This window comes from Nipponia nippon, unplaced genomic scaffold, assembly GCF_047370975.1.
Source record: "Nipponia nippon isolate SJK-2023a ecotype South Korea unplaced genomic scaffold, ASM4737097v1 scaffold_25, whole genome shotgun sequence".
NCBI classification, from domain to species: Eukaryota; Metazoa; Chordata; class Aves; order Pelecaniformes; family Threskiornithidae; genus Nipponia; species Nipponia nippon.
In genome coordinates, this window is record NW_028262342.1 from 5,319,359 (window position 1) to 5,341,527 (window position 22,169).

A 22,169-nucleotide genomic window follows, 5' to 3' on the forward strand; every position below is an offset into this window, starting at 1 on the left:
CGTGGAGTTTTATCTCTGCCCAGTGTAGCCGTGGCAGGGGTATGGTCCAGCGCGCTACTGGTTCAGCGGCTCCTCCTGCGTACGCACTTTGCATCCTGCTTCTCCCTCTGACAAGCAGCCGTTGCGGCTCTGCGAGGTCTGACCCGCTCCGCCAAGCGTGGCCTCCAGCACCGGTTGCCTCAGTGTGCTGAGGAGGGAGGCGAGCGTTGGCATGGAGATGTTCCCTGGAGGAGTCTTTTCCTCTCCCCTGTCATCGAGGCAAAGAATTTAGAGGGGGACCAGGCTGCAAAATGGGATTTTTACCCCGTTTCTTCTGAAGGGTTCACTCTCTGCAGCTAAGCAAGGGAAATTCTGTAGCAGCTAGCAGCTCTGGCATGGAGGGGGCGTACGGGCAGGCAGGTACGCAGTTACAGCTGCCCCGCAGCCAGGGAGGGAGCAAGCGGAGATAAACTCCTCTGCCTGCGTGTCTCACATTCTGTTCAGCCTCCTTCATCCGAAGGACCCAAAGCATCTGGGGGCTGCACTGTGGTGGGACAGGAGGCAGAAGCTTCTGTGCAGATTGGGAGCACGCTGCACGGTCCAGAAATGGGTGATAAGCTGAAGCACGTTCAGGGCAGCGGGACCTGTTGTGCCTTGTCCCCACAGAGAAACTCAGTGGTGGCTCATTTAGGGTGAGAAGTTAGACCACGTGAATCCTGAGAGTTAGGCTGCAGTTTGTTTTACTTCTAAATCGATGTCTGTGCAGGAGCTTAATGTCACCCTTCTTGCTAACCCCTTCTACCTTTCCCAGCATGACTACGGACCATCTTCCCCAGATGCTTTCAGGAAAGCAGCAGTTTGGTGGACTAGCCGAGATGCTGGTAACCTTGCAGGAGTTCTTGTCTTTGTAGACTAACATAGTGGCAGGCTCCTAACAGGTTACTGCGAGGCATCTGCTTACTCTTGCCTTTGCTGCTTAGTCCCTGTCCTGATCTGGTGGCCTCTCCCCTCTGAAGAAGGCTGGAGAGAGGGAGCATGTTACAGGGCAAATAAATGACTCAGACTAATGAGTAAGATAATTGCCGTTCACTGTTAGATGAGGCTAAAGTGGGTCAGGTTTGTTTGTGAAACTCCGTGGAAGCACCATCTGTTCTCTCTGCCCCGTCTCGGGGGCAGGAGACAGGAATTGGGTGAAACTGCTTCTCTGGGAGCCTGCGGAGCAGCACGGAGGATGCCCCGGTCATTAGGCAGTGGCGTGGGTCTCTAGAGATGACCCTGTGTGACTGCAGGCGAGTGCCTGCAGCCCTGATGCTCGAAGGGGACTCTTAATTGATTTCACTGGGAGAGGGGACCCCAAATCCTTTGTCTCTCTGCTACAACTGTCCGTCTATAAGATGAGGCTGGACAGGACGCTGAGAGGTCATTAGACCGCCCTTAGCCCAAAGGCGGGATTGGATTTTCCCAAGCCACGTCTGGCAGGTGCCCATCTCACCGGTCCCAAGCCCTCTGAGAGAAACCTGGCACCAGCGCAGGTCATGTCTTTTAACCCTGCCGCTCTCCCAGATGTCCTCTCTTCATCCTCCCGTGCCTGCAAGCCTCTTGGGATGGGGACTGTCTCTTTCAGCAATGACGTGTCTGTGTGGTACCTGGTTTTAGCCCTGTCCCCTGCCCTGGACCCCGCTGTGTCTAACAAGCTCTCTCTTCTCTCAGACCACAGCATGTGAGCAGAAGGGGAAGCCTGGAGTGGGATCCCTGCCCGCCCACGCCTGGACTCGACATTGCCGGGGCCACATCTTGCAATAAGAGGAAGAGGAAAAGACGGTTCGTTCACCGTTGCTAAAAATGGGAGAAAGCATCTGTCCAGCAGACCAGGAAGGGAAGCTCCAGACCCTGCCTGTGGGGCATCCCTGGGAGTGCTGCAGCCGGAGCGACACAGCCCTCTGTCAGTAAGGGGGTCTGGGCAGCATGACCCAGAGAGCCTGGGGCAGCATGCTCTTCCACAACCGCAAGACCCAGCTCCTGCTGGTCAACTCCCTGACGTTCGGCCTGGAGGTCTGCCTGGCTGCAGGGATAACCTATGTGCCTCCGCTGCTGCTGGAAGTGGGTGTGGAGGAGAAGTTCATGACCATGGTTTTGGGTAGGCAGTTTTTTTTCTCGTCTTTGCGGTGCTTGTTTCCCCTTCGAGTCTGGAGGGCGGGGGCAAATAAGGGCAGGAGGGTTGTCTCTGCGGGGAGGTTGCAGGGCTACTGTTATATCAAGGGCAGCCTTGTGTTTGGAGGAGAGGGCTGTGACCCAGTGAAGCTTACTGAGTTCCCGAAACAGCCCACGCTTTTGTTACGGTGCACACAGACCAGTGTCCTCCACATCTGTCCCCCTACCACCACCTCTTTCTCTTTTCCAGGGATAGGACCTGTCCTTGGCTTGGTTTTTGTCCCGGTTATCGGATCTGCCAGCGACCACTGGCACAGCAGCTATGGCCGAAGGCGACCTTTCATCTGGATGCTTTGCCTGGGAGTCCTGCTGAGCCTCTTCGTGATCCCGCACGCCAGCAGCCTGGCCAGCCTGTTCGCCCTCAACACTCGCCCACTGGAGATTGCCTTCCTCATCCTGGGCATCGGCTTACTGGATTTCTGCGGCCAGGTGTGCTTCACTCCGCTGGAGGCCCTGCTTTCAGACCTCTTCCAGGAGCCAGACAACTGCCGCCAGGCCTTCTCCTTGTATGCCTTCATGATCAGCCTGGGGGGCTGCATTGGCTACCTGCTTCCAGCCATTGACTGGGGCGCCAGCTTTCTGGCCCCGTACCTGGGAGGGCAGGAGACGTGCCTCTTCAGCCTCCTTGCCATCATTTTCCTCGGCTGTGTGCTGGCCACGCTCTTTGTGACGGAGGAGGCAGCCACCCAGGCAGATGTTCTGGATGGTCCAGCGCTGAAGGACGCTCCCCCTAAGCCCTCGCCTCCTGCCTGCTGCTCTTGCCAGCTCTCCAGGAGCTCGTGTCTCCTGCAGGCCAGGCACATGATGCAGGCCCTGAGAAACCTCTGCACGCTGGTGCCACGGCTTCACAGCCTCTACTGCCGCATCCCCAAGGTCATCCGGCGCCTGTTCGTGGCAGAGCTCTGCAGCTGGATGGCACTCATGACTTTCATGCTGTTCTACACAGACTTTGTTGGGGAAGGGCTGTACCACGGCATCCCCAGAGCCAAGCCGGGCACGGATGCCAGACGCCACTATGATGAAGGTGAGAAGTGCAGCACGTGTTCCCTAGGACAGGAGCGTTTAGTGGGAGCTGGGAATGGGCTCAGCTCTTCTAGTAATGCAAAAAAATGTTAGAGGAAACTAGGCTTTCTGCAGGTGGGTCAGGAAAAAACATTCCTCTATGGGCCCCAGGGCATTGCACAGTGGACCAAACAGGGAAACGCCTCTTTGTCCTCCAAGCTACCCAGCACAGAACTAGATCTGGCAGCGCAGCCCTGCCCTGGGGCTGAATTGTTCAGTGGCAGAACGGGCTGGCAGGTTGCACGCTGAACAGGACGTATCCAGCTCTGTCTGCAGGCTGTACTTGCTGCTGCCAGGTCCTTTCACTGCTCTTCCCTCCTTTTTAAATGAGGGGTGATGGTGCTCCCCATCTCTTGGAGAGCAGGGGTTGGAAAGCCAGGACATGCCCAGTAGCAGTGAGGTGGGCTTTGCTGCGTCTTCCTTTCATGCTACGGTGAGATTCCCATCTCACATCTGTATCTGGGAGCCCTCGAGCAGCTTCCCCAGTTCTCATCCCGCTCTCCAGTGCTTTCTGATAGTGCTCACCACTGCATTCAGCAGCTGCCACGTCCACACCGTGGGATGCTGCTCACTGCAGCACGTTACCCGCTTACTGCTGTTGCCTGCTGTCCCGTTTTGCCTGCTATGTTGTGCCAGAGTCTTGACTTGCTGCCCAGCCCTTCTTTTCATCTCCCTGATCTAAGTCTTTTATTCTTGGAGGCACCTCCCTGGCCCTCCTTTTCCAGCTGTCTGTCCTTCCCTCTGAGTTTTCCACTCACTGCTTCCGTGAGCTCTGCAGTACACTGCCTCTTTGTGCTGTGTCTGTTTGACTTAGGGGGAGCTTAATTATTATTTAACACTTGCACTGTATAGCTTCCAGCAGGTCAGGACTCCATTGTGCTAGCTGTCATAGAAACATGGGTTGAGTAATGATCCTTGCTTCAAAGCGTTAATGGTTTTAATTCCTTGAAATCTGATAGATCTTTGCAAAGAGTAGGGTCCGGATTGCTGCCGGATACTGCAGCCGTTTAGTGGGTTGTGTACTTTACCTTGGCTTAAGCACAATTCCTTGTTCCTTTTGTTCTGTTGCTGGTTTTGGCATCAGATAACAAGAGATCCTTGTTCGTGAGCAGGTGACTGATCCTGAGTCAAGAGTAGGAAGGTGTGAACAACGACTTCCAAAGACAGGAATGGCATTTGGATTCCTATCTCCCGTTGCCCCTGTAGTTAGACTGGGGTGCCCAGGAGCACGTGTAGGAAATACTCGCTGCTGGTGGAGGTGGGTGCTGCAGTCTGGCTGGTGCGACCCTGGGATATGTTAGGTGATGCTGCTCTGCTTTCCTGACCCAGCCCAGGTTGCCAGGGCTGTTGGCGGCTGTGCCACACGCTGCGTGGACCGTACTGAGTTGGACACCGGAGGAGAGGGAAGGAGGCCAAAAGGTCTTTGGCTGTGTGAAGCCCGGGTGCAGTCAGGGCAGTGTCTGTCACCACCTCTGCTTACCTGCAGGTGTCCGGATGGGTAGTTTGGGCCTTTTCCTGCAATGCGTCACATCCATCTTCTTTTCGACAATCATGGACCGGATGGTGAAGCAGTTTGGGACGCGGGCGGTCTACCTGGCCAGCGTGGTGTTCTTCCCCGTGGCTGCCTTCGTCATGTGCCTTTCCCGCAGTGTCATCGTTGTTACCATCTCAGCGGCTCTGACGGGCTTCACCTTCTCTGCACTCCAGATCCTGCCATACACACTGGCATCACTGTATCATCATGAAAAACAGGTAGGGATCTGCTCCAGAGGGCAGTGTGCCAGGTAGCTGTGAGGGCAGCTTGGCCAGCCTCTTTTGCCACTTGTAGCTGGTACAGTCAGTTCAGCCCATGGAAGAGAAACACATGCCTGCGTGCAAAGGTTTTCCACAGGTGCCTTTTCTCTCCAGGCAGTGTCTTCTCAAAGATTCATCTGAAATGGAGGAGATAAGAGAATTTAGCATCTCCTTCCTTAGGCATCCCCTGCTCACAACAAGCATTATGCAATTTTAAAACTGGGGAGTGAGTAAGATGGGAGAAATCAGCTAGGATTGGTCTGTCAAAAGGGATGTCCTGTGCTCCTCTGTGCTCTGCATATTATTAGGGAAACTGGTGCAGGTTAGTTATACCTGTGTGCGTTCTGCAACCAAGTCACACCTGCAGCACTGCCAGCCTGAGGTGCTAAAAAACTCAAGAATTTTCAGCCCTTAGAGGTCCTGCGTTCCAATTTTTGTCCATAGCATGAAGATCAGTAGAAGGAAAACTGAGGTTCTTCCTATTCCCCTAGCTCCAAGAAAAATAAACGTTGTGAAACTTTTGACACCAACACAAAAGCTAGTAATGCTGTCCCACAGATGTTATCTTTGTGGAGAAGTCCTAGGAGGTTCCTGAGTTGCACACTGGATTAATAGGAGTTTCTCTTGTGCTGCAAATGCAAAATTAATTTGTGGTTTGAGAGCAGCTCTTTCATCCCAGTGGCAGGCGGTTCACTGTGCAGTGAAATAAGTAGGAGTTTTTACCACAGGCATCCAGATGTTCACATTGAACAAATACTTCTGACCAACCCATCCCAATTTGCACCAGGCACCCTGTCAAAATAGGGGTATGAGGCTGTGTTCTGCTTTGCAAAAACTTCAGTTTGGCTGGGATCTCCCACGGACATAATATCAACAGAATGAAACCCAAACTCCACAGGCTGGGGATGTGAGGGCCACGTGCCCAACCGTTTGCCAAAGGCTTGACGGGGAAATGCTCTCAGTACAGTGAGGTGTGGGGTACAGCTGGGTTTGGTCTCAATGTTGCCCTAACTCAAAAGTTCCTCCTCCCTTTACCAACGACTTTGCAGCAGGCTGCAGGGAGACCCCACAAGAAGTAGTCCCTAAAATGCCTTTTGCAGAAAATTCTTCATCTTCCCCATTTCTGTTCTCTTGGTTTTTCTTACTGTTGAAATCTGTCATCGTTTTTGCTTGCCTTCCCTCCTTCCTGCTTCCTCTCTTCCCTCTCTTTTTTTACTTTTTTTTGACTTTAAACGCTCCTCCTGAAGCGAATCGGCAGAAGGGGCACGCAAAGTGGCTGTCGCTTCCACCCTGTGCGGGATCGTTGGCGAAAGCCTGCGAGGCCACCTCAGCTGGAGCTCCTTGCTTTGCACAGGCTGTGTAAGTCGCTCTGTTCTCCTGCATGCCCTCTCGTCTTCGCATGGCCGCTAAACCTTGTCTAGAACAGGAAGAAAAGATCCGCATGTTCTAACAGCGCCTGAAAGCTCGGTAGAGGCAAGATGCATGGTGGGCAGGAGATTAGGGAGAGCTAGGTTCCTCGTTCCCACCACTCCCCATCAAGTATAGAGGGAGATGAAGCTGTTTGTTGAGGCACCCGTGACTCCTCTGGTTGTATCCTGGGTTACAAGGGGTGATTTTAAAGCGTAAGTTCTCACTAAGCTCATTCCTGTATGTAAGTCATTTTCTCTAGATTTAAATTAATTCTCCATGCTAGGTATTCAAACAACCCTGCCAGAACTAATATCTCTGAAGTCCTAGCCTGGCATAGAAACCAAGAAAATGTGGCATGGGCCTTCAGGGCAGCTGAGCAGGCTTCTGGGAATGTCAGTGTCAAATAGGAAGGGCTGGAACTGTGGGGGACATCCTAGCTTGGCTCACACAATGCCCTTTCTGTGCTGGGTTTTGACTTGCTTCGAAGTCTGATGGCAACAGGAGGCACGTCGGAGGATTTTTAAGCTCCATATAAGATAAGTGACGGTCCTGGATTGATGCATTTAAGTGTAAATTCATGAGTCTAGGCAGAATTGAGGAGTTGAAGGGTATAGTGAGCAGCTGAGCAGAGCCCAGGTAAAGCTTTTGGAAGATGATTGCTCTTTAGTGAAGTTCTCATCTGGTTTCTCTTCTCCGATTGAATCTGGAACTGTTTGTGCTACAGATCTGCAGCCATGGCCCGGGGCAGCATGAACAGAGACTGGCTGGTGCTGGCATACGCTAGGGCAGGGCTGGGTGTAGCTGCGGGGGTGCCAAGACTGCTGAAAGCGTTGGGATGGCCTGCAACAGGGCTGGAGTGCCCACGCTCCTGCACCAGCGGTTCCCTCCCCTTGACCTGTGTCCGGGTCCCTCCTGCAAAAGGAAGGATAGTTCAGGCAGGCCCCTCTGAGCCCTGCAGCTGGGTACAGTGCTCTTTGCTCTCAAACAGGTGCTATTTTTTCCTTTTTATTTTCTTTCTTTGTTCAGTCTTGCCATGTGGCTAATGGATTGACACGTCCTTCGTTATCTGCTGTACCCCATGCAGACCAGTGGTTGTGCATAATTGCAAATGCCCTGGAGTTTTAAAGCTGGAGCTCTGCAGCATTTTCACTGTCTGCACATGACTGCCCATTATTTGTTGGCGTTAACGTGGAGAGCTTTTTGATCCAAGTCCTCTGTGTGAATACTGCTGGAGTGAGCCATGCCCCAGAGATCTCACAGCTTGAGCAGAGCAAGGCAAAAAAGGGCGAGAAGAAAAAGTTTTTCTTCCCCCCGTCCCCCTTTTCTAGCCTGAGTGAGGAGGCTCAGGTCAGGCAGATGAAGCAACTCGGTTGCGGTCATGCATGCACGGTCTGCTGCAGAGCTGAGAAAAGAGCTCTTCCCTGAGTTCCCAGCACTGTGCCATCTCAGCTGGTGTCACTTTTAAGTATCCCAGATACTAAGAAGTAGCCACGCAGCCAGGGCTCTGAACTGTTCGTCTGCCCTTTGGGCTCTTCTGCAGGAAGGTTTTGGGTTCCTAGGCAGCCACCTTATAAACACTTGTGTTTGCACTGGAGCGCGCTGGCTCTGTGATATGTCCAGAGTGGGCTCTGGCCCTTCCCTCCTGTCCTGCAAGCGTGCATCAGCCCATTCCGGGATGGGGTGAGCGGTAGCTGGTGCCTGGATTCCCTTGGCACCCAGTGAGGAGCTGACAACCCATGGCTCAGCGCAAAACGTCCCCAGGTGCAGAGCCAGGGCTGGCTTTGGGCTGCAGCCCTCTGCTGAGCCCCAGAGCTTCAGCACAACGAAGGCACCACTTGGCCAGATTCCCCCGGGGAGTCAGGGTTGCTTTGAATCCCATGCCAGTCGGGAAAAGCCGGGCTGGCTCCTGGAGGCCATCTCACGTGGGCCAGGCTCACTGCAGGCACTCCCCACCTCTAACAGCCTGACCCAGTGCACACAAAGCACAGAGTGGTTTTGCTGTCTTGCACAAAAAAACGGGGTCCCCTCTGCCCCCCACCTCGCTTGCTGGCCTCCACCCTACCTACTCATTCCTCATGTGCCCTCCTTCTTTCCCCTAGGTATTTTTGCATAAATATAAGAGCAAAGAGGAGGAAGACGCAGCTCGATCGGACAAGAAATCATCCTTCTCTAAAGGCCACCTTTCCAGCCAGAAGCTGCCTTACCAGAATGGACATGCTGGGAGCCTCTTCTCTTCTTCCTCTTCCTCCTCCTCTCCTCCGGCCGCCGGCTCGGCTCTGTGCGTCAGCTCCTCCTGCGACGTCTCCCTCATGATGATGGTGGGAGAACCGGACTCGGTGGCTCCTGGCCGAGGGATCTGCCTGGACCTGGCTATTTTGGACAGTGCTTTCCTCCTCTCTCAGGTTGTCCCCTCCCTCTTCATGGGGTCCATCGTCCAGTTTACACAGTCGGTGACTGCCTACATGGTGTCAGCTGCCGGCTTTGGCCTGGTAGCCATTTACTTTGCAACCAAAGTTGTCTTTGATAAGAGTGACATGGCGAAGTATTCGGTGTGATGTGGGAGGCACGAGGGCGGCACGTGGGTGCCTGCACGTGGCGAAATAAGATGTGTGTGCGTGTTCACACGGCCGCTTGTGGGGGCCTCGTGTGGCACCCTCTCCCCCCCGCTGTTGCTGCGGCCCTGGGGGGTCGTTCTGGGGCTGGGGGCAGGAGGGGTGCAACAGGGCTAATCTCAGGTGTAAATACAAGGCGTCGGGGCATTGTGCTTCGGGCCAGCAGTGCTTTCCAAAGGTGCCTTTATCGAAAGAAAGCATTGCACAGCCAGCACCAAAGGGGGTTATACAGGGGAGAGAAGGGAATTGGACTTTTCCTTTAATAACGGGTCATGTTTCTGAGCAGGAGAGGCAGTGGTACGGGGAGGGAAGGGAAGAAATCATTGGCTCTCCTGTTTTCCAGTTACAGCTGTACCCTCTTCCCCTGCTTCTTGTAGTTTCACTGAACTTCTTGAGCAATACTGCTGCAAATAGGACACTGGGAGGAGATTTCCTTGGGGAAAAAAAAGATGGGTGGCTAAGGTTTGGCCATGGAGCAAAGGGAGTGCATCTGTGTGCACGCACGCTTCAGTCCTTCCCCACTTCTGTTCTGGCTGGGAGAAACCATTTAGGAGAAAAGTTACTACGTCTTGTTTTGGAAAAACAAGTAACGTTTCATTAGGAGCAATTCCAAAAGGTGACTTATCTTTTACCTATGTACCAAGTTGCATCAGATGGAAAGGACTTCTTAACGTTGGGTTTGGTTTTTTTTAAATGGTTGTTTTTAGCTTTCCTCACACAGTTCTCGGTAACTCTGACCTCACTCCTCAGCGCTTAGAACTGCCGCCTGCTCTCTCCCCCAACAGATCGAGACTGTTGTGCCTCTTCCACACCTCACCCCTAAAAGATGCTGCCGTATCACAAGGAAAATCTGTTCTTGGAGGGTTTTCAGTCCTGAGACAATGAAGTAGAACAGGGAGAGCTCTCCTGGAAGGCTGCCTGAGAACAAGCGTACCGGGCCTGAGGAAGCTGGAGGAATTGCTTGTCTGCTGACAGCTAGTTGAACTCGGCAGCAGTCACTGCTGTAGTTGGTACCTGGAGCTGGTCGCTGGCTCTGTCTGTTTTCCCTCGAAGACGTGTCCCCAAAGCAACCCTCTAGACCTGACTGTTCTTCCCAGAGAGAAAGGCTTTCGGCTGTGCTTGCAGGCTGGCCGAGTGCACCTTGCAGCGCACGCCGCACCCCAGGACCCAGCACAGTGGCTGAGTTAACACGTTGCCAGCACACCCAGAGAGGCTGCTCGAAACAGCACCGTGAGCAGGAGGGGGGTAGGATGCAATGTGCTACGGCCGCTCTGGCAGCTGCGTACAGAGCAGGGTAAGCCTAGTTCTTGGTGTGTTGGACAAAAGAAGGAGCAGGACAGAAGCTCTTGATGATGTTTGTGCCTGTGGTTTGCTGATCCAGATTCCGTACTTACTATGTTATACTTATTCGGGCTTTTTAAAATTTATTTTATTGTATTTCCAGGCAGGAGTCAAGATTCTTATTGAGGCACAGCATAACCAGTCAGCTGCTAGAGTAAGGGAAGGTGCCTTTGCTCCCATAGCCCTGGGGCCAAGTGCCCCGGGACCGTTCAGGTTGTGTAGCTCCCAGGTGTGAGTCGTCTTCCTCTGGCAAAGAGTGGCTGCAGCTGTGTGTCCTTCTGGCCAGTCCCATTCCCCATACGAGTGGACCAGCTGGAATAATTATGCTGGTGGCAGATTTCTGCCACTCAAAGATGACCCGTACACCGAGTAGGAGTCAACGTCCTGGCCCACAGTCAGCACTTAGACTTTGAAATGATCCAAACTACCTACAAGGCGTAGAGGAGAGCACGCAGTGGTCCTTTGGAGGCTAGGCTGTGAGTATGCAGGGGAAGTTCAGCAGTCCTTAACTTTGGCTGGTCTAAACAAAGTGTTTGTGACTAATTTTCTGCGGAGGTGTGTGGGCAGCAAGACGCACTTGCGAGGTTCGGGTGAAGGGCAAAATCTTGCTATTTTTGCAAGGTCTTGTCAGACTATTCCTTGGCATGGAAGCAAAGTTACTCCTCTGCTGTCTGCAGACGGGTCCTGAGAGGGCTTCTCCTGTTTTTTTAACATTTCTTTCCCGTAAAGGGTGACTGTTTTTGTTTTATTTCTTCTCAAATTATATGCCTACCAGCCTCCCTTTCCCACAAGAAGTTTTGTGTGCTGAAACGCAGCTGGTTTGGGGATGGATTTGGCAGCTGCTGAACCACCTATGGAAACAGTTTTTTGTCTGTACTTCCTACCCTGGTCTCTGTCCACTTCAGGCCTCCGTAGGAAGGCTTTGAGGCAAAATGTTATTGCCAAAGGTGGGGTGTTTCTTGGATGAATGCTCCTAGTACTCGGTAACCTCTGACCCAAGCTTTTTCAAACAGGTTCCTACCTTTATTTTTATTTTTTCTTATGTAAAATGTGGGGAACCTTCACACATGGAGGCTGCTACGACGCTAAGCGCGTTTGATAATTGAGCCATTTGTTTAAGTGCCTAAAGAGTACTTCCACACCAAACTTCAGGTGCACGGGTTTGATGATAAAGGCCTTGAATGCTTCATTACAGACATCAAAGTGATCCTTGAAAAAGCAGCGGGCTGGAGGGGGAGACAGGCTTGTTTTATAATGTCCTCCGGTTTGGAACATGAAAGAACGAGATGCTGCAGTTCTTGATCCATAACTTGTATCCTTCCCTCAAGAGGAGAAGGCTTAAGCCTGCCAGATTCCCCGACGGACCTGCCCTCCGTCCGCTGAGGCGGCTTTGGTGCCGCTGTAGCCTGGCTGTAGCTGGTGGACACGAGTAGGTTTGGGCTGACGGCACGGGCAGCAGGCTCCGTGTCTTGGCTCAGCTGGGCTTGGGATTAGTCAGCGCGGGTCGGGTCTTAGACCTGTCCTTCACTGGCAGATCAAGCATGCCTTCGGCCTCCCTGTGCTCCCATCCCCTTCATTGCACTGGGTCACGGACTTGGCACCCAGATCTCCTCGGCAAGTCTGGTGTCTGCATCCAGGGTGCTGGCTCTGATCTCGCTGGTCCTGGGAGAGGGCAGGCTGGGTTTGTCCAGTTTGCTCATAATTCAGATATGCTTCCAGGGAGGTGCCTGCATTTACTTTATTTATGTTCAGAAAAGACCGCTGAGCGACTGAACTTGCGGCTCTGCAGCTAGCTGCTCTTGCTCTTTGCTGCTGCATCCCAGACAGGTGCCTGTCATCGTGCTTTGGCCTGACCTGTGGCGGGATTGATAGCAGCTCATTCTCCGTTCCAGCTGGAGAGACGCGATCCAGTCTGACCCGGGGGCTCCTTATCCACTTGTCCTCTGGCTGCACTGCTCTTGTTGTAGCCAGTCCAACAAGTATGAGAAGAGCTACTCGGTTATATACCGAGAGACTCTCTGGTTTCTCCCCTCCCTCTGGCACCCTTCTTCCCAGTTCTCCAGCTGGAGTGAAACCCAGCAAATTCGGTAATTGCTCCTTTCCTTCTTACCCTCCTGTTCCACCAGGAGAAGTCTGCTGGGCCCTCTGCCAGCTGCTGACACAGTGGGCAGATGGGCAGAGGAAGGAGTGTTTGCCAAGACCCAGCTAACCCTGTCCCCCGTGGGAGTTCAAGCCCAAGCCGATGTGGGCCGTTTGCCCTGAGCGCTTGGCTGTTTGCAGAGGAGAGGCGGGGTGTAGGAAACCCCCGCGTGCGGGCAGGTCCTGGGTGGGTGCGGGCAGCCGGGGACGGGGGGAGCAGCTTTCCACACAGGAGCTCAGCGGGGCGGGCAGACAAGGCAGCGGTCTCGGAGGAGGACGACGGGGAGAGATCAGGGCGAAGGAGCAGGAGGAAGAGGGGGCCCAGGGGGAGCGGGGGTTTGCAGCAATGCGAGGGGCTGGTGTGGGACGCGGCTGGAACTGGGCTGGCTCTGCCGTGGCAGCGGGTGGGCGCGTGCCCGTCGCGGTGGTCTGGCACTGTCCATAACACTTCACAACCGGCCCTTCATGCTTGCAGCCTCATGTCATCGCCATCCCAGCCGCGTCGCGAGAGCTGGCCGTGAGGTCTGCGCTGGGGCTGTCGGCAGCTGCCTTCCCCGGGCCCCTGAGGGGTGGTGCGTTTGCCGTCTCCCCAACGGCCCGGTCCGTGTGCTCTGTTACACCGAAAGCCTGCCTTCCTAGCTCGGGCCGTCTCTGGGGCTGGCGGCAGAGGCATCTGCCAGAGCATCTGTTGAGAAACTCCTTTCTTTGTAAGATTGCCCTTTCTGGCTCACCCGCTGTGCTTCTGCTGAGAACGTCTCTGTGTTGGGATCGCACAGGGACCAGCAAGGGACACGGGCGCGCTCTGGTAAGGGCGAGCGCGTCCCGTGCACGCGGGTACTGATGTAACCTCTGGGAACAGAGAAACCTCTGCGGGACTTGATGGTACTGTACGACGTGCAGGTGTCGGTACAAGCCCTTCAGAGGGGGTTGCCACGAGCTTTTCTGTTTCAGGTAGTAGGTGCACTTCTGCTCTCCTCTCCCGGGTGAGTGTGCGGTGCCTCTCCTCTCCTTTCGTGAGACGGGGGTTTGAGAGCTGCGGTGGGGAGCAGAGGGGAGAAGGGAAAATGTCTTTTTACGGTGAGACTTGTGACTAGGCGAGGGAAGGGTGTATGGATGCTGTTTTTTCTTTTGAGACCGTGTACTGTCCGCAAGATGTTCATGTCTTATTTATTCGGTAGAGTAAATATTTTGTATACAACGTAAGAGGAACGCTATTATAAATTTTTATGAAAATGAGGGAATAAAAGGTGTTTAAACGGGACGACGGTGTGTGTCGCTAAAGGAACGGCGGGGCGGGGCCGCGGGGCGGGGCCGCGGGGCGGGGCCGCGGGGCGGGGCCGCGGGGCGGGGCCGGCAGCTCCGCGTCCCGCCCCGGGAGTTTTCCCCCCCTCTTTCGGCGGCGAACGGGCGGAACGTTTCCCCCCCCCGGGGACGAAGGGAGTCGCCGGGCCAGGCTCGGGCTCGGGCTCCTCGGCCCCAGGGGGCTTCCAGCCCGCTCCGGGCTCGGTTCCCCGCGGCGGGCTCTAACGCTTGCGGGTCTCCGGCGTGAGCCCCCCGCCGGGTGCGGTGCAAACCCCGAGGAAGGATCGCTCCCTCCTCTATCCCCGGTGATTTTGTGGCGTGGCGTAAATCAAAGGCGTTTGTGTTTGAACGCCGCAGTGTCCCAGTAGGTAGTACCTGAGGATTTCGAAGAGCTAAGGCTTTCCCAGTCCCTGCAAGGGATTTAATCGTAGAATCATAGAACAGCAGGTTGGAAGGGGCCTCAAGAATCACCTGGTCCAGCCTTTCTAGGATTTAAGTACTTACCTTAAGGACTGTGAAGCTGAGGGACGGGGTAGGTGAGGCCCAGAGGCACAGCGGCGAGTCAGGGGAAGCTGTGGGTTGCCCTGTCCAAATGACCATGCACCTTCGTTGTTGGGGTTTTTTTGTTTGTTTTACTTCTGTTTTTCAAATGTGAAGCCTTGCTCTGGTCCAGGAGGTTTTGTTCAGACTCTCATGCCTCTAACAAAGCAGAGAAGCTCTGCGCTCGCTCCCTTGGGTTCACGGGGCTCGCGGTGGCAGGTAAGAGAAGCTCCCTTTCCTGGAGGGGCACTGCCTGCCTCAAAATCGCCCTTCTGCTTGGCAATATTTAACCCCAAACCGCTGCCACCATCAAACCCTGCAAGCGGTTTGAGAGCGCAGAGGTAAACGCGGTTCCTCTCCCTGATCTGTGTGTTTGCCCTGTGCGTGGGGCAGCACACTGATGTTTTTGTTGCTCTCATGCTTTTTTCCGTCGCAGGGTGCGTGGCTCCCGTGATGCCGTCAGGAGCACCGGGCGTTTCAGAGTGACCCCGTGAGCCTGGAAAGCCACCGCTGCTGGCAGAGGATCGCTCCCAGGCGGCCTGCGAGCCTGCTCCTCTGCGGGGCTCGGTTTGGGTCTGCCAAAGGCAGCGTCTCAAGCTCAGCCTCACAAGGTGCCTCGGGAAGCCCCAAGCTGCCTGCGAAGCCGCGGCGAGGACAGAAGACCTCATGCTCCTCCTTATCACAGCAGCATCCGAACGCTGTGGCCCTGCCAAGACTGTTCCTCCTGAAATGAAATCCTGCATCCAGGCGGCTGCCAGCAGCTGCTGTCTGCTAGCGCTCGGCTTTTTTCCCTGAAACCTTGGGGAAATCTCGACTGTTGCCAGTGTAAATGAACAGGGAGAGGCAGCGAGGGCAACCTGCGGCAGGGTCCAAGGCGCCTCCCCGAGGGCCGGCTCCGGCAGCCGGGGCCCTGCGGCGGCCCGGGGCAGCGCGGGTGCGGGCGGCCGCTGTCCCCTCCCCGGTCCGGGGTTCCCGGGGCCGCCCCGCCGGGCAGGCAGCGACCGGGGCCGGGCAGCGGCCGCCAATGGGGCCGGCGGCGGGAGCCGAGCCCTCGGCGGGGCGGGGCGGGCCGGGAGCCGCCCCCGCGCTGCGGGAGCCGCCGCGCCGGCATGGAGCGGAGCCCGGTAAGGGGCCGGGGGCGGCCCGGCGGGGCGGGGGCGGCCGGGGGCTGCTGCGGGTTTCCCCGCCCCGGGGATGAAGGGAGTCGCCGGGCCAGGCTCGGGCTCCTCGGCCCCGGGGGGCTTCCAGCCCGCTCGGGGCTCGGTTCCCCGCGGCGGGCTCTGGGGGCAGCGGTCGCGCCAGGCTTTGCTCCCGCCGGCTTGTCCTTGGCCGGGTGGGAGCGTGGGGCACCCCGGTGTGGCGGGGGGACCTGCTACACGGGGCGCTGGCTGCAGGTGTCCCACTTCCTTCGCGTGTCGTAGTTGGCTCCGACGGTTTCGTGAGTCCGGGTTTGTACAGGCGCTGAATGTAATTCACGGCTCTGAAGAGGTTACAGGTGTGTGTTTGTGCTGTGCAGTCATGAGAGGAGAGCCGTAACCCTCGGCTGCGTTCCCAGCTCCTGCTTGTTGGCTGACCTTGGGCAAATTACTTTTTCTCTGCGTGCTCTCACTGCACGTCTGCCGATTTCATACAGTAATTGACTGCTCTTAGGGACGAGAAAAACTACGGGAATAGAAAGGCGAAGTGAAGCTTGAAAACGGCATTGACCTTGTCTTGCGGTACGCTTTACTGAAGGCCAAAGTCAGGTCTCCATTTTCTTGCAGTAGCTTAGCTGGGATGATGGCACTGTTGACGTGCATTTTGCAAAAATGCGTTGGATTGGCAAGGCGCTGACATCTGTAACGGGCATCTGCAAAGTCTGTTAGTAATGGAGCATCCCCCCAGCTAACACATTTCCCCTTAGCACCGCTCTGCAAGGCAGGACGTTGCTATTGCCCCCACTTAGATGGGGCGCTGAGGCCCAGAGCACCCCGGCAGCTACCCTGAGGTTGCACGGGAAATCTGCAGCAGAGCAGGAGGCCCATCTCGGCTCTCCTCAGTCCCAAGCTTAACCACCGGACCTGCCGGTCCTCCGGTTGTGCTTTTCTTCTGTAGTTCAACAGAACTGTTCGCTCCGAATTTGCAAGATGTGTACTGAATGAGGCTCCTGAACCACGGAGTTCGTAGGTTAATTCAGTTATCCTGGGGGCGTACTGAAGGGATGGAGGCTTCCTGAGCTGCTCCACAAGGAGACCTTGTTGGAAAATCAGGTTCTAAGGCTTTCTGGAAGAGGTAAACAGAAGTGTTTGGTAGCCAGAGGGGGAAGGCTTTTCTAGCCTCTGAAGCTTGTAGGAAGAGGAGACGAGAGTCAGAGAGGCAGAGATCAGAAAGAGATCATAAAATTGGTGGGGAGGAAGCAGTGGAATTGGGTGCTGCCTTGAAGGTGATGGTTCAGAGCATGAATTTGTGTTGTGATGAAAACTTGAAGCCTGAAGGTTGAGACTGGCCCCAACACCTTTCTTACCTCACACGCGAGCAGCGGTGGTCTCTGCTCGTTGTGACTGGCTGATGCAGAGCTGTGCTGCAGACAGGCTGTGGGCAGCAGCGCAAATGGCCCTGAGCAACGTGGCATCTTCGCTTAGCAGACTGTGAATGATGTGGGGGTTATTTCTTCTTAAGGGGAAGAGCCTTTATGTTACATCCAGACTGCGTCTCAAAAATTCCCTTTCTCGGCGGTCAGGACCCTGAGGAAGCACTGATAACAAGGACTGGCTTGACTGGTTTGCAGCTTTGCAGAAATCTTATGGACTCACTCACTCTGGAAAAGGTTCATCAGGGACTTTGGCACAGGTTTTCTTTCTCTTGGAAACTCACTTTCTGCATTAAAGGTAAAGAGTACCTGCCTTCTTGGGTGGCGGGGGTGCTGCAAGAGCAGGATGCGGTCTCCAGGGGTAGGGACGGTCTGGGGGTGCCCTGCGAGCCCCAGCAGCGCCCGCGGGGTTTGACGTGTCGAATCGTGGGAGACCAGTCGCCTTCTGGAGACCGCGCAAGGCCTAACCTGGAGATGCCGTGATCTTTCTCGCCTGTTTTGAAATGTGGTGTTTGTGTCCTCAAGGGCCCCATGAGCTGACCCCAGACAGTCTGTCTGCGATGCTTTCTGGAGGTGTGACTGAGCTTGGGCAGACCTGCCTGAACGGGCTTTAAACTCGCTTGTTCAGGCCCCAATAGCTGGCGTAACCACAGCAGCGTGGTTGCTGGTGAACACTCGCCAGAGCCCCAGGCAGTTTGGCAGCAGGCACCCTCGTAGCTGTCTTGTTATCTGCTCCCAAACTAGTTAGCTTTAATCCAGGCGGGATAGGTCTGCGTCAGGTTGTGGTTGTACCAACACTTGCAGCGTGGAGAAACCAGCACCCTCTCTTGGATAGCAATTAACTCCTAGTTGTAAGCCACAAGCCATCCTCCCTGCCATCTAGCAGCACATACCTGCCCTCTGGCGTAGGTGGAAGAGGGATCAAGTGTTGCATTGTGTGTTTTTACCTTAATAAACTCCCCAGAGAAGTTTGCTTCTGGGGGGAATCTAGCTCCTTGCAGCCTGTCGGCGTCCTGCATAGGAAAATGGTTAGCATGTGTTTTTGAGCGACAGACTCTTTAAAAACAAAGGCCGCTGACTATTTTTGATGTTTTCTTTCTAACGCACGGTCCATTTTATTCAAAGGTTGAGGTTTTCTTGTTTGTTTTTTAATTTGGAAATAACCTTGGTGGTGTTCCCTTGCAGATGAACGAAGACTTCCCCAGCCTCAGGAGCCCCAGCTGAGCTCTTACAGAGGCTTCTGATCCAGCCCAGCCAAGAGCTTTGTGTGGGTAGAGGACCTGAGTCAACCAATGGTCTCTGTGAGCTGCCAGGAGCTGCTGCCCTCCTTGACCAGCTCTTCCCTGCTAGAGAGCTTTGCCAGTGCTCTGCAGCGCAGCATGCCGCCATCCCTTCTGCCGGGCCACGGCAGCGAGAGGGCGTCCGGCCACCCAGAAGGCTCTGGCCACCTCCTTGCAGGCAGCACCAGCCACCACGAAGGCACCCCGCTCCCCCTGCCCGGTGCAAAGGGGGAAGAGGCAAAGCCCCAAGTTGCTGTCTGCGAGGCTCCCCTCAGGCTGCCTGACTTCTGCAGCTGCCTCTCCCAGGACTTCATTCCCACCCTGGAGGAGATCGAGGAGTTCCTAAGGGAGAAGGCTGAGTTCCTCAAAGACGAAGGAAGCGAGCTTCACCCAGCTGGAGGGAAGGCGGAGATCAAATCTGAGATCAGCTTAGGTAGCTCTGGGGGACAGCCTGTCTCCAGTGTGGTTCAAGAAGGTGTCTCAAACGCTGCTCAGCCTGGAGGGACAGCTGATGGTAGTGACCAGGCAGTAGCCGCTGGGAGCATTCCTGTTGTCCTCCAAATCCAGCCTCTCCAGATGGACAGTGGCAGCCCGCTAGCACAGAGCGCTCCAAGCGGTGTCAGGGTGGCCCAGCTGGTTATCAGCTTGCAGGGCCAAAACCTGTCCCTCCTCCCTCAGGTCCAGCCCCCTGTGACCATCATGGACCAAAAGTATGTCAAAATTGCCCCCCTGCCAGTCGCCATGAGGCCAGGGGCACCGGGGGATGTGCAAGAGGTGGAGGCAACCCCCAAGTACCAGAAAGCTCCCCCTTCCCTCGTCCGCGTCCATAAGTGCTCGCACCCGGGCTGCGGCAAGATGTACACCAAGAGCTCCCACCTCAAGGCTCACTTTCGTCGGCACACCGGTGAGAAACCCTACACTTGTGCTTGGCCCAACTGTGGCTGGCGGTAAGTGGGAGCCGTGGGACTCTGCGGCTGGGTGGCCTGCCAAAGGCCTGCCATTGCTTGCCAAGATGCAGGAGAGCTCTCGGCTAGTGAAAATCCAGGATAAAATCACAAGTTTTCTTTCCCAAGTGAATTATAGGTGGGAGCTGGAAGGAGGCCTGGAGGAGTAAAGTTTGTTGAACGCTTTGGGTAGTTTTCACTCAGTCCAAAAGTGCTGAAAACCTCCCGCTGGGGAAGCGTAGCTGACGCTCTCCCAACCCCCCCAAATCCCCCTTGAACTGGATGCCTAAACACTCTCTGGCAATACAGCTTTTTCCAAGAGATGTAATTTTGCAGGCTTTCTCTGTCTAGTTCAGGACAATTTCTGCAGTTGGGCTGCAAAAATGGCTTTTCCCATTAATTTCTGTCCCAGGAAATCGGAGTCTCGCTGCTTCTCAGGAGCCAGCGTGTGGTTCTGTGTTGGTTTAGCAACCCTTTGCTTTTGCTGGTTGCCTGCCCCGGCTGCTCGTATCCCTCAGACACCTGTGGGCCTGTAGCATATCTCCGTGTTGCATTTACTTTTGTTTGCTCTGCACATGATGGTGGTTGTCATTTTCTTTCATCTGTGTTCCCTAAATTAACCCTGCTTTTTAATCTTGCTGCACTTCTTTGATTATTTTCCTGCTGTGGTGTTCTCTTCCTGGCACCGTGTACCTGTCCCGGGGGGGCGGGATGCTCCGTACAGCCTTTGGCAAGAAGGGCTAGTAGTCCTCAGGTCTTGCATAGCACTTCTCATCAGCAGATCTCAAAGCAAATCACAAAGAAAACTGGTGCTGGCAGCACCGAGCTTTCCTGGTTTCTTATGCAATGCTTTGGCATACGCTCGCTGCCTTGTTTCCCTGAACGGTGTGTTACGGCTTCTGTCGCGGGGTGGTGAAACTCCGGAAGGTATGAGACCAGATCTGAATTTTGGGACTCCCTCTTGCCAAGCTGCTGTCCCTTTGCCATCAGCAATTGTCCCTCCATTTCACCTACAACCGCAGTACACGTTTATACACATCGGCTCCTTTCCCAGTACCAACCAGTGCTGCTAAACCCTCCTGCACCTGGCGCTTGGAGCCTGGGGACTGAGGAAGGGGACGATGGCAACTGCACAAGCGTCACTGTTCCCGCTGGGAAGGAGGCAAGGGACGGTGCTAGCCTGTACAATAGCATCCTGCAGGCTCTCCCCTGAGTTGCCGTGCTCTGCTTCACTTGCTGCCCTGCCCTCCCGCTCCGTGGGAGCAGTTACACCATCGAGCGATGTGGGGCTCTCCGGGCCGTGCTCCCTTTTCTAGATGTGGCTCTAACTGTAAATATATACGTCATTTCTCCTGGCTCTGCTTTCCATGAGGAACTGAGACCTTGGAACTCGCTTCTCGCAATAAAGCTGGAAAAGAAGTCAGTGGTTTGCAAGGAAGACCTGCGGGTGGCCTTGGGACGCGTTCGGTTTCCGCAGAGCCTTTTGTGAGCAGCGCAGTATTTACCGTACCAGGTGTGAGCTTGAAATCCTATCGCTGGGAGTCTGGGGCTGCATCTGAAGCTCCTTGCTTTGTGCTGCTTTGCGTGGGCACGTTTCAGCCAGATGGAAAAACCCTTCCGTCCTAATGCTCCCGCCATCTGTGTTGGCTCCTTAGAGGCGGAACGGGAGTAAATCCTGTCCAGTCCTCCTCCCCAGCACGCCCCTGACGCTCGGACGCGCAAGGCGCGCTGAAGGCACACCAGCTCCCAGGCCTTTGAGGTGGCACTCGGAAAATGGCTGCGGGCCAGCGTGCTGCAGGTGCCCCCGGGTCTGGAGCTGTGTGTGCCAGCTGGAAGAAAGGGTGCCGGAGAATGAAGTGGGGACACGCATGTGGTTACAGGGGCTTTCCAGGCTGTTCAGCTGATCCGCTCCAGGTGCGGGAATTACACAGAGAAGCAGTCTGAACACCCTCAGAACAGCACTGCTTCAGCATGGAAACCTCTGCGGCTGTGCTCCAGGCTGGGTGCGTTTGCTTTGCCTCCCTTGTGCTCGGCATGTAACCAGCTCCCAGTCCAGCCCAGGCTGGCAGTGAGCACTCACTGCTGTTCTGAGAAACAAGGGGATGCGCAGAGTTTGCAGGGAGGACCCCTCAGGAAAAACAAGCCTTCTCTCAACAGCAATGCTCTTCTCGGCTGGATGGGGGAGTTATAGTAAAGCCCTTCCACCCCGGCTTCTGAACGGTGTCCTTTAGTCACTGCCAGCCTGGGCTGGTGCCCCGAAAAGCAATTTCTCTCAGCATCTGGGCTTGGGGCTGTCAGCTCCCAAAAGGTTTCACCAAGTCTAAAACAAGTGAGGGAAGTAGGTGGACAGTGTCCTTTAGGAGCAGTGGAAAGAAATGAAGATCTCAGTGGGTACATTTTTTTCCTCTTTCTTATCTCTAAATCACCCCTTGGAGGGGTTTCTGTCTTGCCATTCCTCCAGCAGGAGCTTGGGGTACCTGTGCCTGGCTGGTAGATCGGATGGAGCAGAGGAGCGACCTGTCGAGGGTCACCCCAGGAGGCTGTGGCAGAGGCAGACCTCAGCCTCCGACGGGCTGGGGTCCTCGTGCTCCCCGTCCTGTCTCGCAGCGAAGGCTGGATCCACCATGCTTCCCTTCTCCTGCAGGTTTTCCCGGTCAGATGAGCTCTCCCGTCACAAGCGTTCCCACTCTGGTGTCAAGCCGTACCAGTGTGCCGCCTGCGAGAAGAAGTTTGCCCGCAGTGACCATTTAGCCAAACACGTGAAGATCCACCGGGGCCAGCCGTACAGCCAACGGACACTTCAGGGTGGCAGCAGAAATTAAGTCTTGCTGCTCATCCTTGCAAGGCTGAGACCGGGAGGCCCTGAGGCCAGGCAAACAATGCAAAAAACCACAACGCTAATGAAGAGGGGGAAATGACGCTGTGTAACAAATTATTGGAGATCTGGTGTTATACCTCTGTTCAAGGATGACCTATATTCACGGCC

General features: G+C 55.2%; 2 protein-coding genes across 9 annotated transcripts in view; both read left to right on the forward strand.

The window, feature by feature from the left end:
- The window catches only part of SLC45A3 (solute carrier family 45 member 3), a 31,713-nt gene extending 17,911 nt beyond the window's left edge, over positions 1-13,802 (forward strand). For all 4 annotated transcript variants that reach the window (XM_087762227.1, XM_087762229.1, XM_087762228.1 and 1 more), the window contains 4 exons: positions 1,690-2,116; positions 2,381-3,214; positions 4,739-5,004; positions 8,556-13,802. In XM_087762227.1, coding sequence (XP_087618353.1) covers positions 1,945-2,116; positions 2,381-3,214; positions 4,739-5,004; positions 8,556-9,011 — 1,728 coding nt within the window. In that variant the 5' untranslated portion in view covers positions 1,690-1,944 and the 3' untranslated portion in view covers positions 9,012-13,802. The remainder of the gene's footprint in view (positions 1-1,689; positions 2,117-2,380; positions 3,215-4,738; positions 5,005-8,555) is intronic.
- Positions 8,731-22,169, forward strand: LOC104013199 (Krueppel-like factor 15). 5 transcript variants are annotated; one of them, XM_087762232.1, is made up of 3 exons: positions 8,731-8,858; positions 18,145-19,186; positions 21,828-22,169. In XM_087762232.1, the coding sequence occupies exons 2-3, from the start codon at positions 18,252-18,254 to the stop codon at positions 22,003-22,005; spliced, it is 1,113 nt and encodes a 370-aa protein (XP_087618358.1). In that variant the 5' UTR covers positions 8,731-8,858; positions 18,145-18,251; the 3' UTR covers positions 22,006-22,169. The 5 variants fall into 5 exon arrangements, 4 of the variants coding, with proteins under 4 accessions (XP_087618358.1, XP_087618356.1, XP_087618359.1 ...); XR_015705731.1 differs by lacking the exon at positions 8,731-8,858 and adding an exon at positions 15,397-15,514 and having other exon boundaries at positions 18,145-20,696; positions 21,828-21,910; XM_087762230.1 differs by lacking the exon at positions 8,731-8,858 and adding an exon at positions 15,397-15,514.

Excerpts from the sequence above, each read along its gene's own strand:
- LOC104013199 (XM_087762232.1), top strand. The coding sequence starts at position 18,252 with ATGGTCTCTGTGAGCTGCCAGGAGCTGCTGCCCTCCTTGACCAGCTCT. Across the intron at positions 19,187-21,827 it reads TGGCCCAACTGTGGCTGGCG|GTTTTCCCGGTCAGATGAGC; the intron begins GTAAGTGGGAGC and ends CTTCTCCTGCAG.